Source organism: Martes martes, assembly GCF_963455335.1.
Source record: "Martes martes genome assembly, chromosome: 6".
Classification (NCBI taxonomy): domain Eukaryota; kingdom Metazoa; phylum Chordata; class Mammalia; order Carnivora; family Mustelidae; genus Martes; species Martes martes.
This window is the reverse complement of record NC_137893.1, coordinates 141,094,512-141,108,779: the sequence shown is the minus strand read 5'-3', so window position 1 is coordinate 141,108,779 and position 14,268 is coordinate 141,094,512. Positions and strand designations below refer to the sequence as shown.

Here is a 14,268-nt window from a genome sequence, read left to right as displayed (position 1 = left end):
GCCAGTCAGCAAAAGTCTGCAAGAACACACAGTCTGCATAGGGGTCACCTTTCTTTCAACTTTTGGAGAAGGAACCCTTTTGCCTAATTCATAGAAACAAACACAAAGGTGAAGAAAAATGGGGAGATAGAGGAATATGCTCCAAAAGGAAAAAAAAAAAAAACAAGGAAAAAACCTCAGTAAAAGAATTAAATGCAACTGACTTAAACAAAATGCTTGATAAAGAATTTAATGTAATGATCATAAAGATACTAAGTGGACTCAAAAAAAGAATAGAGGAACTCAGTGAAACCTTCAATATGAAGATAGAAGATACTAAAAGAACCAATCCAAACTGAAGAATACAATAACCGAAATAAAAAAACACTGATGGAATCAACAGTAGGTTAGAGGATCTGAAGAATGTTATCAGCAATGTGGAAGACAGGGTAATGAAGAGCACATGAGCTGAACAGCAATGAGAAAAGAGTTCTTATAAAAGGAGAAAAGATTAAGAGATCCCTTGGATAACATGAAGTGAACAAACATTCACATTAGAGGGGTCCCAGAAGAAAAAGACAGAAAGGTGCAGAAAACTTATCTGAAGAATAACTGAAAACTTCCCTAACTTAAGGAGGGAAATAGACATCCAAGTTCAAAGAGGAGAGAGTTCCAAACAAAAAGAACCCAAGGAGGTTTATACCACACCACATAATAATTAAAATGTCAAGGGTTAAAGATAAAGGGATAATCCTAAACGCAGCAAGAGAGAAACAAAAAGGCACCTAAACTGGAATCAACGTAAGGCTATCAGCTGGTTGTTCAACAGAAATTTTGCAGTCCAGAAGAGGAAGGCATGATATACTCAAAGTGCTGAAGGAAAAAGCCCACAACCAAGGATATTCTACCAGGCAAGATTATCATTCAGATTTAAAGGAAGATAAAGAGTTTCCCACACAAACAATAAAGGAGTTTATCACCACTAAACCAGCCTTAAGAAAAATGTTAAAGGAACTTCTTTAATGGAAAAGAAATAGACATAATTAGACATAAGAAAAAGTTGTAAAATATGACAACATATACACAAATGTGGAGGAGGGAGTAAAAAGAGAACAGGAAAAAGAAAAAAGATTTTTTTTTCTGTCCTTTTCAGACTGTGTTTGAACTTAAATGACCATCAAATTAATATGAACTGCTCTTTACTTAGTATGTTATGTATGAACCTCATGGTAACCACAAACCCATGAGAGATACACAAAAAACAAAGAGAAAGAAAGCCGAACAAAACACTATAGATATATACCAATCTCAAAGAAAGAGAGCAAGAGAGGAAAGGAAGGAAAAACTACAAAAACAATCAGAAAAAAAAATTTTTAAATGGCAATGAGTACACACCTATCAATAACCACTTTAAATGTAAATGACCTAAATGCTCCAAACAAAAGACACAGAGAATGTTATTTTTTATTTTTATTTTTTTTAAGAAGACCCATCTGGGGTGGCTCAGTCGATTGAGCATCCAACTCTTGGTTTCAGCACAGGTCATGATCTCAAGGTCATAAAACTGGACCCCATGTCAGGCTCCATGCTCGGTGCAGAGTCCACCTGTCCCTCTCCCTCTCCCTCTGCTCCTCCCCCTCAAATAAATAAATAAAATCTTAAAAAAAAAAAAAAAAGACTCTTCTATATGCCACCTATAAGAGACTCACCTCAGATCTAAAGACATAAACAGACTGAAAGCAAAAGGATGGAAAAACACCTGGCAAGCATATGGAAGCCAAAAAAATAAATAAATAAAGCTGGGGTAGCAATACTTCAACAAAATAAAGTCTGTAATAAGAGACAAAGGGCATTATATAATAATAAAGGGATCAATCCAAAAAGAGGATATAACAATTGCAAGTATCTATGTACCCAACACAGAAGCACCTAAATAGGTAAAGCAAATACTAATAGACATAAAGAGAGAAATTAATGGTAGGTAATACAATAACAGTAGGGGATTTTAACCCCCACTTATATCAATGGATAGATCATCCACAGAAAATCAAGAAGGAAACAATGTATCTGAATGACACAATGGACAAGATGGACATAACAGATATCCATCCAAGATCACAGAATACACTTTCTCTCCAAGTGCACATGAAACATTCTCCAGAATAGATGACATATTTGGCCCAAAATCAAGCCTCAATAAATTTAAGAATACTGAAATGATACCATGCATCTTTCACTACAATGGTATAAAACTAGAAATAAATCACAAGGGAAAAAAAACTGGAAAAAACAAACACAGGGAGACTAAACGACATGATACTAGACAACCAATGGGCCAAAAGAGTCATCAAAAAAGAAATTTAGGGCACCTCGGTGGCTCAGTCAGCTAAGCATCTGCCTTTGGCTCAGGTCATGATCTCAGGGTTCTGGGATCAAGCCCCATCTTGGGCTCCCTGCTCAGCGGGAGTACTTCTCCCTCTCTGCTTGTGTACTCACTTTAAGAAATAAATAAAATCTTAAAAGAAAAAATTAAAAAATACAGGAAGACAAATGAAAATGAAAAAACAACAATCCAAAATCTAGGAGACACAGCAAAAACAGTTCTAAAAGGGAAGTATGTATCAATACTGGCCTACTTCAAGAAACAAGAAAAAAAATTCAATCTAACTTTACACCTGAAGGAACTAAAAAAAAGAAGAACAAAGCCCAAAATGAGTAGAAGGAAGGATATAATAAAGATGAGAACAGAAATAAATGATGCAGAGATTAAAATAACAATAGAAAAAAAAATCAATGAAACCAAGAGTTGGTTCTTTGAAAAAATAAAAGTGAAAAACCTTTATGGAAACTCACTGAGAAAAAAGGCAAAAGGACCCAAATAAATAAAATGAGAAACAAGAGAGAAGTAACAACTGATACCACAGAAATACAAAGGGTTTTAAGAGTATACTATGAAAAATAATATGCCAACAAAATGAACAACCAGGAAGAAATAGATATATTCCTAGAAACACACATAATCTTCCAAAACTGAACCAAGAAGAAATAGATAATCTGAATAGACCACCAACAAGTAATGAAACTAAGTCAGTAATAAAAAAACTACCAAGAAATAAAAGTACAAGACCAGCTGGGTTCATTAGTGAATTCTACCAGACACTTAACACATAAATAATTAATACCTATGCTCCTCCAACTATTTCAAAAAATAGAAGAGGAAGGAAAGCTTCCAAATACATTCTAAGAGGCCAGCATTACTCTGATACCAAAACCAGAGACACCACAAAAAAAGAACTACAGGCCAATATCCCTGATGAACATAGATACAAAATTCTTAACAAAATATTAGCAAACCCCATACAACGATACATTAAAAAGATCATTCACCTCGATCAGATGGGATTTATTCCTAGGATGGGAGGATGATTCAATACTCACATATCAATCCACATCATGAACCACATCAACACAACAAAGGATAAAATTCATACACTACCTCAATAGATAAAGAAAAAAAAGTATATGACATATAAAAAAAGTAAATGACAAAATTCAACACCGATTCATGATAAAAACTCTCAACAAAATGGAATTAGAGGGAACATACCAAAACATAATAAAGGCCATATATAAAAAACCCACAGCCAACATCATCCTCAATGGTGAAAACTTTCCCTCTAAAGTCAGGAACAAGACAAGGATGTCCACTCTCGCCACTTTTATTCAACACAGTGCTGGAAGTCCTAGCCACAGCTCAGACAAGAAAACATAAGTAAAATCCATACTGGTAAAGAAGTTAAGCTGTCATTATTCACAGATGACATGATTCAGTTCTGGAAGACTCTGTTTCTAGATACATCCCCTAAGACAAGAGAAACAAAAGCAAAAACAAACTACTGGAACTAAATCAAATAAAAAAGCTTTTGTACAGCAAAGGAAACCATCAACGAAACAAAAACGCAACCTACTGAATGGAGAAGATATTTACAAGTGATATATCCAAAAAGGGGTAATATATACAAAATATGTAAAAAGCACATACAACTCAACACCAAAAAAAAAAGCCTATGAAAAAAATGGGCAGAGGACCTGGAGAGACATTCTTCCTAAGACAAACAGATGGCCAACAGACACATGAAACAATGCTCAATATCATTAATTATAGGGAAATGCAAACTGAAACCACAAGGAGCTATGACCTCACACCTGTTAGAATGTCTAAAATCAAGAAGGCAAAAATGAACAAGAGCTGGAGAGGAAGAGAAAGGAACTCTGTGTGCTGTTGGTAGGAATGTAAATTAGTACAGCCACCAGGGAAAACAGTATGGAGGTTCCTCAAAAAATTAAGAACAGAAACACCAAAGGATCTAATAAGTCCATGACTGGGTATTTACACAGGGAAAAGGAAAACACTAACTCAAAGATACATGCACCCCTGTGTTTACCGCAGCAATAGTTACAATACCCAAGACATCAAATCTGGCATGGATTACTGCCAGTTAGTCTCCCTGCGTCAACCCTTAATTCCCAAAGGACATTTTCAGCACCAGGAGCCAGGGATTCCTTTAAATCCTAACTTCATCTCAAGCTTCAGACTGCCAATGGTATTCCATCTCAGTAAAAAACCAAAATCGCTGCAAAGATCTACAAGGACATGTACGATCAGCCTCTTGTCGCCTCTCTGACCCTCTTTCCTACCATCCCCCTTCTCCTTCCACTCAACAGACGAGCTTCCTCATACCCACCAGTACACACTCATCCCACGGTCTTAGTCTTGTCTGGGATGCCTTCTGGACTTTGTTCAAACATCACCAGTGAAACCATTATGAGCAACTCCCACCTCACCGTGCACACGTGCACGCGCGTGTACACACACACACACTTGCTCTCCCCCTTCCCTGACTTGTCTCCTTACGACAGCAACCTCAGTACGCACTCAGAGGTTCTCATTAATTTTTAATCTTTTTCTACCAGAACATGTACTCCATGAAGGTAAAGTTGTTTTACTGAGCGATACAAGTGTGCATGGGAACAGGGAGGGGCAGAGGGAGAGAGAATCCCAAGCAGGCTCCACACTCAGAGAGCTGGCCACAGGGCCCGATCTCATGACCCAAGACCATGACCTGAGCCGACATCAGGAGCTGGACATTTAAGCAACTGAGCCACCCAGGTGCCCCAAAGGTAAAAGTTTTTGTGTGCTCTGTTCACTGCTTTATCCCAGCAGTGCCTAAAACTGCAGCTAGCCCATTACAGGTTCTCAATAAATATTTTTTTTTTACTGTAGTTGACCAAATCTAACAAGATATGGCCCCTGGCTACTCCCTCTGTCCCAACTATACTAAACCTTTTAGATATTCTCTGAGTATGCCAAACTAGTTTCTGACTCAGAAGTCTTCACGCTTGTTTTTTATTGACGGGAATATCATCCCCCAAATATCTGTATGGCTCGCTGGCCGCTTCTCTCTTCAAAGGACACCTCCCCAGAGAGGCCTTTCCTAACCACCACATCCAAAGTAACCACACAGGGATGCCTGGGTGGCTCAGTCAGTTAAGCACCTGCCTTTGGCTCAGGTCATAATCCCAGGGTCCTGGGATCGAGTCCTACATCGGGCTCCCTGCTCAGCAGGGAGTCTGTTTCTCCCTCTCCCTCTGACTGCTGCTCCCCTTGCTTGTACATGCGCGCTCTCTCTCTCTCTCTCTCTCTCTGTCTCAGGCAAATAAAATAAAATAACCACAAAGAGACCAAGCACCCACACACACTCACAACGACCTCTAAGCCAACACCATAACTGAAGAACATAATTTTGTCTTTCTCATTGCAGTGTAAGCTCCATAAGGAAAAAAGGCATTACCTCTTTCTCACCACAGCATCTATGACACCTGTAATAATGCCTCGCCCAGAGCAGGCACACGGTATTTGTTGACCAAGTGAATGAATTAATAAAATGCTTAAGGTAAATTTAGTTAGTCTGTCTATAACAAAGGAGGAAATTCTGACACTGGATGTGAAGTTGAAGCAAATACCTAATAACCCTTAAAGTTTCTTCATCACTATTAGTCTATGAAATAAATAAGGTGAGTGACAAAAGCTAAGACCAGATAGTACCTTCAAATGTTACTAAAGAACGCCTGCAGGATTCTGACTTGAAAGCCATATTTCTTAATTACATTTTTAACATCCCATACAGCATTGTGTATGGACCCAAAGAAGGGAAAGAGAACAGAGAAAGAGAGATGAGATGTGCCCACTGAGGTAGACGTACAGTACCACACAGTGAGGGGAGAAGAAAACACTGCTAAGCCTCTCCTTTTACAGAACTGAAGTCCAGAGAAAGAAAAAGATTTGTGCACCAACAGAGCTAGAATTAGAACCCAGGCCTTCTCTCAGCACCATGCTCCCCCATAGCTGCGCCTCACTGGCAAAGCCCGGACCACCTGAGAGTCTAATGCTATGCTAAGAAATAAAGACACTCCAGGAAAAAAGGGATAAAGGAAAAACTGGCACGCAAGAAATGCAAACAGTCGGGGCGCCTGGGTGGCTCAGTGGGTTGAGCCTCTGCCTTCGGCTCGGGTCATGATCTCAGGGTCCTGGGATCGAGTCCCACATCGGGCTCTCTGCTCTGCAGGGAGCCTGCTTCCTCCTCTCTCTCTCTCTCTCTCTCGCCTGCCTCTCTTAATAAATAAAATCTTAATAAATAAATAAAATCTTAATAAATAAAATCTTTTTAAAAATAAATAAATAATTTAATTTAAAATTAATAAATAAATAAAAATAAATAAAATAAATAAAAATAAATAAAATAAATTAATTAATAAAAAATTAATTAATAAATAAAATCTTAAAAAAAAAAGAAAAGAAAAGAAATGCAAACAGCCAATAAGCACCGGAAATACTGCTGGAGCACAATAATAGCAAGAGTTTAAACAATAAATTATTTTTTTGTCTATTCCACCGATTAAAAAAAAAAGACTGACAAAAGCCCTATTGCTGGCTGAAAGTACAGTAAAACTGGTATATCCTTTCTGGAAGGCTTTCTAGCAATACCTATCAAACTTTAAAACACATATATCCTTTGACCCAGCAATGCCATTTCTAGAAAGTCACTTCAGAGAAACAAAGGAGACAAATACAAAAGCAGGGGATGGTAAATCTGGCTGCTTATCACAAGCATGTTAGAACAATCTCACTCTGGGCGCCTGGGTGTCAAAGTCGGTAAAGCATCTGCCTTTGGCTCTGCTCATGATCCCAGGATCCTGGGATCGAGCCCCGAATCAGGCACCTTACTCAGTAGGGAGCCTGCTTTTCCCTCTGCCTGCTGCTCCCCCTGCTTGTGCTCTCTCTTTGTCACATAAATAAATAAAGTCTTTAAAAAAAAAATCTCACTCATCAGTAAAGTTTTTACTTCCAACAAGCTGGTAGGTGGAATTGTTAGCCCTCAGAAATTTATAAATGAGTAATAAGGAAATGAAAGCTTGGGACTAAGAAGAAAGCAAGACAATATTTAAAGGTAACAACAGAATCATAAACTTTTCTCAAAAGATAAAGGAATTCAAGTTCGATAAAGGGAATAAAAATCGTCAGTAAAAAGGGAGATACTAAAAATGATGAAAAGAAAAAAGAAATATCCTACAGTAGTAGTATTCCCATGTGTGATTTATTAGGAGAGCTTTTATAGTACCAAATATCCAGGTCCCATTCTGAATTAGTATCTCCAATAGTGGCATTTACGAATGTTACCACAGGGGTGCCTGGGTGGCTCCGTGGGTTAAAGCCTCTGCCTTCGGCTCAGGTCATGATCTCAGGGTCCTGGGATCGAGCCCCACATCGGGCTCTCTGCTCAGCGGGGAGCCTGCTTCCTCCTCTCTCTCTCTGCCTGCCTGTAATCTCTGTCTGTCAAATAAATAAAGTCTTAAAAAAAAAAAAAAAAGTTAACGCAAAACCTGCCCAGGTGATTCCACTGAACATTCCATATTGCGATCCACCATTCTCCTGGACAGATGTTCTCAATCTTGAGTGCTCATTTGTATTCACCTGAGAAGCTTTTGAAAACTACCAACAAATGAGGAGCACCTGGGTGGCTCAGTAGGTTAAGCATCTGCCTTTGGCTCAGGTCATGATGCTGGGGTCCTGAGACCCAGGCCCTGCATCAGGCGTGCTCATCAGGGAGCCCACTTCTTCCTCTGCCTGCTCCTCCTCCTGGCTATGTGCTCTTGCAAATGCACTCTCTTTCTCCCTTTCTCTCTGACAAATAAATAAATAAAATCTTTAATTAAAAAAAAAAAAATCTTAGGCTTCAAAGGACACCATCAAGAAAGTGAAAGGACAGGTCACACAATGGGAGAAAATATTTGCAAATCATATGTCTGATAAACATCCAGTATCAGAAGGCAATAATTATCGAAGTCAACAATAAAAAGACAAATAACCCAATGTAAAATGTGACAAAAGATATAAATACATATTTCTCCAAAGAAGGTGTACAAATGGCCAACAAGTACATGAAAAGATGTCAACATGATTAACTATAAGGGAAATGCAAATCAAAACCACAATGACCTACCACTCCACACCGACTAAGATGGCTAAAATTAAATTACTTAATTAAAACAGCATTCACTAGGATGTAGATTAGGCCACCCAGAAAGAAAGAGAAAAGGATTTGGAATCAAGCCTTAAGGGAGTCCAAATTTAATGGCCAAACAGAAGAGAAACAGCCTATAAAAGAGAACAAGCAGCAGCAACCCAAAAAGGAGAAAATCTGTAGGTGACAAAAGGCAAAGGAAGAGAACATGTCCAAGAGGCCAACAATGTCAGTGCTTCTGAATGTAGATGAAAAGTACAGTGAATGAAAGGTCTCTTAGATTTAGTGATATAGCATGATACGCAGAGAATGATATTTCCATAGAATGATGGTGGCAACATTGTTAAGAAACTAGGCTGCCTTTCTGAACTTTCTAATGTGTGTAACACTTCATGCAAGCATGAAAAGTTTGAAATAAAGGAGTACCTTGATTATCTGCAATTGGTCTCAAATCCTCTGGAAAGTCTGGAAAATAAAAACGGATTAGAAAAAGCGTGCTCCCAGCAAGTTCACAAACCCACAGTTAAGAACTCCTTAAGACTAGCTAAAAGGGATTAGACTCCATTAAAGACTGCCTTGTACAGCAAGGTGAATGCTGTTCCGCACTACTTCCAACCTTGTACGGATCTTACGGGTCAGGTGTGTTTACATCCACCATTATTTGCCATTCCGGTGGTGGAGCGTCTGGCCACAGTTATAAACATCACCCGAACCCAGCACTACAACACGTCTGCGTTATTCGAGTAATTCCAACTACAAAACGGAAACCAGGCAAAGAGGTAGGTATACAGATCACCACCCACGAGAAAAACACGTGTCGTCCCGAGATTCAGAGGGAGGTTTTCTGAGTAAAAGGGAACAAAACTGAAAAACCACAAGACATTGGCCCTTCTGGCCAACTTCAGTTTAAATTCAGGAAATACAGCTCTGTAAAAGCTACGTAACCGCGAAAGCCTTGTCCCATCCCACAAATTCGGCCCAGAAAGTGGGAGAACGAATGAAATGAGATTTGACAATAAGGAACGAGGCCCCTTAAATATTCCTTACACCCTTCCAGCACCTAACGCCAACGACTCAGTCCTCACTTCTGGCAGCGCTCCCCGCCTCCCAATTCCCCCCGACCCCAGCTGGCAAGTCCCCTTTCAACTACGAAACAAACCAGCAAACCGCCCGAGAAAGACCGAAACTGGAGAAACAAGGCTCCACCATTAAAGAAGCTCTAGCCACACTCTGCCTCACACTGATCCACCCGCCACCCGGAGCCAGAGGTCAGGAAACAATTTACCAGTCCGAAGAGAGAGAACCACACGCTGTTCTGCGGCTTCGGGAAACACTTCAGATGGAGCTCGCCATGACACATACGTCCCGCCACGTCTATTTGCGCATGCTCGGCGACGGTGGCCCGGAGAGGTCAAATTGCATCATCGCTGAAAGTGCGAGTTCAGGTCTAACTTGTTTTGGTAAAGATTACAGTCGGAATTCCTTTGATTCCAAGAGTGAAAATCGACACCAAAACCTCAGGTTCTTAAAATCAATTAATAGTATCTTCTGCTGAGCTCTTACTACGTGACAGACACCGTATTAAGCGCTTAACATAAACATTATCTCCCAACTTCTTCTTCTTATTATTATTATTATTGTTATTTTACAAAAGAGGAAACAAGGAGTGTACGGACTTGCCTGAAGTTACTATACTAGTCGTAGCAGTCCCCTGTGCTGAATTCAATTTTGCCCAGCTCTGAAAGAACCCATTCTTTTCATTACATTTTACTTTCTTCCTCAACCTTTTGTGAAAAGAGGTCATATTGGAGAAGAGGGTAGGAAAGAGCGAAGATCGGTCCGGATTGAACAGTATAGATCAGTTCACACCAAGCAAGGGGTCTTCTTAAGGCTTGGAAGGCAGCTAAACTGTAAGGCAGTTTAGCAGAAAGAACTTTCATGGAGTATACTGATTCTGACCTAGTTGCCTCCCGTGTGTTTTCTCACTTAATCATTTCTTACCCAGGACACTGTGCTCGACCTTGTTTACTGAAAGAGCATCTCCACTTTAAAAAACAAAGACAATTAGCTATGAAGAAGACAGAAATCATGAGCTCTATTGCTAGTGTCATTCCTTCTAATTACAATGCCACCCTTTGCTCGCCATATCCATGAAAAAAAAAAAAAAAATCCAAACTGTGACCTGGAGTCCACTGCAGTCCTCACCCAGCTGAATCAGAATTGTACCTTTAGACTGCCCCATCTCTTTCACTGTAACCCCTAGCACATAATCTTCCACTTAATGGCCTCTCCATAAGCACACCTTAACTAAGAGTGACTGACCCCCAAGATCTAGCTGAGTTCACGAAAGAAGTTTTACTGAGTACACACCACATGACCTCAAGCAAGATGCCAGATGCTAGAGCTAGAAAGGGGGAAAAAGGACAACTCTCTACCTCAAAGATACTTCAGGGATATAGTTTCAGTAGAAAAGAGCACTGTGAAAAGGGAATGCCCAGGGACCTGTGGAGCACAACAGGGAGATTCCTCCTCTTACATATATAAGGAGGTCATGACTCCTCATGGAGGAAAAAAGAGCAGTAGAAGCAGATGTTCCAGGTGGGGAGATCGTAAGAGCAAGTGCACGGAGGCCTGAAGTATAAACTCTTGTGTATTATAAAAGCAAAAAGAGTAAAGGGGGGTGATAGTTGAGAAGGCTGGAGAGGGAAAACGCAGGGACCACATGAAGGTGAGCCTTGTTCGCTAAAATAGACACGGGACCTAATTTTGGATGTATTAGGTAACATGGAAGTGTCTGAGGAGATGATTCTTTCAAGAGGATGGGTTTGAGGACAAAACATCAGACGTGAGTAAATATTGAAAACCTAAATGGAGTTGTTGGCTGTGAGGAACAGGGAAATGGAAAGGGAGGACGCTTTTCATAGCAATCACTTGAAAAGCCATTTGACCCTACCTTTAGGAATTTATCTTACAGAAATGTTCACAGTTACACCAAATGGCATATGTGCCAGGTTATTCTTTGAAATGTTGCTTGTAATAACAAAATGCCAGAAAACCTCTCTGGCTTCTGAATAGGGAATTGTTAAATATATTTATGGCATCTATACCTCTCTTAAGAAAGAGTAATGTTAAGTGGACAAAGAAAGTTGCAACATAGTGTTTACAGTGTATATACACACCTGTGTGTGTGTGTGTGTGTATATATGTGTGTGTGTGTGTATGTGTGTGTGTGTGTGTATATATATATATATATGCACATTGACTACAGGACGATTTACTTTTCCCTGTATTACCTTTCTTAACTTTTATTTTTGTACCATGCCTGTGTACTACTTATTCAAAAAATAAAGATACAGTATGTAAATAAAATTAAAATGGCACTTGATAATTTCTAATTTACTGGTTTATAAATAATCCTATAAATTAGTAGTAGTAGTAGTATTTTATCCTCTTTCTTTAAGATTTATTTGAGAGAGAGAGAGAGCATGGGGGTAAGGAGCACAGGGAGAGGGAGAGAAATACTCAAGCAGACTCCGAGCTGAGCGGAGCCCTATGCAGGGTTTGATCTCACAACCCTGAGATCACAACCTGAGCTGAGACCAAGAGTCAGCCACTTAACCAACGCCCCACCCAAGCAACCCTCTCTTATCCTCTTTTCACAGAAAAGAAAACTGAAACTTAGATAGTCCTGCTCTGGTCTTTCTTAGCAACTTTATATGAATACTTCAAAAGAAAGAAACTGTATACTATCACTAAAAATGCAAAAATTCACACAGAGAAAAACACTAGAGAGAAAGCAAAAATAAGGGAAATGTACAATAAAATCTGTAAGACTTCAGTGATCAATTCCATTCTTTGTCTTTACAGTGAAAATTGAAGAGAAAATGTAGACAACAATGAGGTTACAATCTTTACTATCTCAGCCATTAACCAAGAAAGAAAGAATGAAACATGAAAATTATGAACATTTAGGTCCACATATTTTATTTAGTGTTAGCTTGTAATCTGAGTCATTAGTTAGTATACTTATAAATTTGTCCCAGTCGATGTCTTTTCATGAGAAATAAATCCTGCACTTAATTCACCCTTGAAAAATACTAAGAAGTATAATGAAGTTTTCTGTGTAGAATATTAGATAAGTTTAGTGGAATGAGATTTAAAATATATTAATCTATTTCCTACATGAGATAAGAAAAGTATGAGTGTTCTCAATTTTTAAAGTTCAGCGGGTCAACACATATTACGTGAATGTATTATTATTTACATTAGCTTCCCATTGCCTGTGACAGAAAGCTAGCTGTAATTTCATCAGCAAAAAGAATGAAAGAAGGGGCGCCTGGGTGGCTCAGTTGTTAAGCGTCTGCCTTCAGCTCGGGTCATGATCCCAGGGTCCTGGGATTGAGCCCCACATCAGGCACCCTGCTCAGCAGGAAGCCTGCTTCTCCCTCTCTTCCACTCCCCCTGCTTGTGTTCCCTCTCTCGCTGTGTCTCTCTCTGTCAAATGAATAAATAAAATCTTTAAAAAAAAAAAAATGAAAGGAGCACATGAAAATTGAGGCTAGACCAGGGGTTTTGGTTGGATCTGATTAAGCACCAGAGTAAACCCCCCAGCTGGAAACTATACAACTAATGCAGTTTTTAGGAAGGCTTTTCAGGTGTTGGTTTACCTAAAGGTTTAGGACATTATCACAACATTTAAATACAAACCCAAGGAGAAAGATGGTGACAGTTGAGATAGAGAAGACAGAAAATGTGTCAAAAGAAACTTTGCCCCATACAGGTGACGGCTTCTAAGGAGAGGAAAAGGGGTGCCTGGGTGGCTCAGTGGGTTAAAGCCTCTGCCTTCAGCTCAGGTCATGATTCCAGAGTCCTGGGATTGAGCCCCGAGTTGGGCTCTCTGCTCAGCAAGGAGCCTGCTTCCTCCTCTCTCTCTGCCTGCCTCTCTGCCTACTTGTGATCTCTGTCAAATCAATTAAAATAAAATCTTAAAAAAAAAAGGAGAGGATAGAAAGTAAGGACACTGATATTCTTAAGTCAACTGAAAAAAGATGATATAAAAACATGATGTGAAAGAAATGAAGCTGCTGTTGGCTTTGAACAAATGCTGAATTTTCTCCACGTCATCTAACCACTAGGGGTCAGAGCGCTGTCCTTGCAATAACTCAGCTATTTCTCTTCTTTCCGTTTGCGCGAATAGGTTTGACTGAATTCTAGAATTAATTTTCTCTTTTGATTCTTGCACTCTCAGTGTGAGTGGTTTGGGGGCTGTGCCTGTGCGCCAGACCAGAGCAGCAAGAGGCCCACGTCCCCTTGCCGCTGGGCAGGCGACCCAGGCTAGGACTTGCAAGGCAGATCAATTCTGCCTTCTCTGTCTGCCAAGAGAACCTGCAGCTGGAAGTTTCTGAAACTACCAGGTGGAGAACACCTGCCTGGGGCCCAAGCTGTTTCACAAGAAAGTAGATCTGGATGATGAAGGGAAAAATCAGTAAGTTCTGAGGACAACTATTAACCCCCCTAATATATCCAGCTTGCTTGAAGCTAGGTTTACTTGTGAGTTGTTTCATTCTGTGAATAGGTAAATTCTCCCTTTTTATTTCTTAAGCTGACTTGCAACTAGCTAAACTTCTTAGTTTAACATATTCTCTTGATTAAAAAAAAAAAAGCAGAGAAAGAAAGATAATTTGTTTCTGTTGCCTAACTCCCCGAT

General features: G+C 39.6%; 1 protein-coding gene across 2 annotated transcripts in view; it reads right to left on the bottom strand.

Annotated features, from left to right (window-relative positions):
• The window catches only part of CDKAL1 (CDKAL1 threonylcarbamoyladenosine tRNA methylthiotransferase), a 634,424-nt gene extending 624,473 nt beyond the window's left edge, over window positions 1–9,951 (bottom strand). The window contains exons 1-2 of one of the 2 annotated variants that reach the window (XM_080807301.1): window positions 9,847–9,951; window positions 8,988–9,026 (exon numbers count right to left, since the gene is read on the bottom strand). Coding sequence is in view for 1 of the 2 variants with exons in the window: in XM_080807300.1 (XP_080663426.1) it covers window positions 9,847–9,921 (75 nt within the window). In the remaining variant the exon portion in view is untranslated. The remainder of the gene's footprint in view (window positions 1–8,987; window positions 9,027–9,846) is intronic. The other variant, XM_080807300.1, reaches the window with a different exon arrangement.
• Window positions 9,952–14,268: the final 4,317 nt, after the last annotated feature.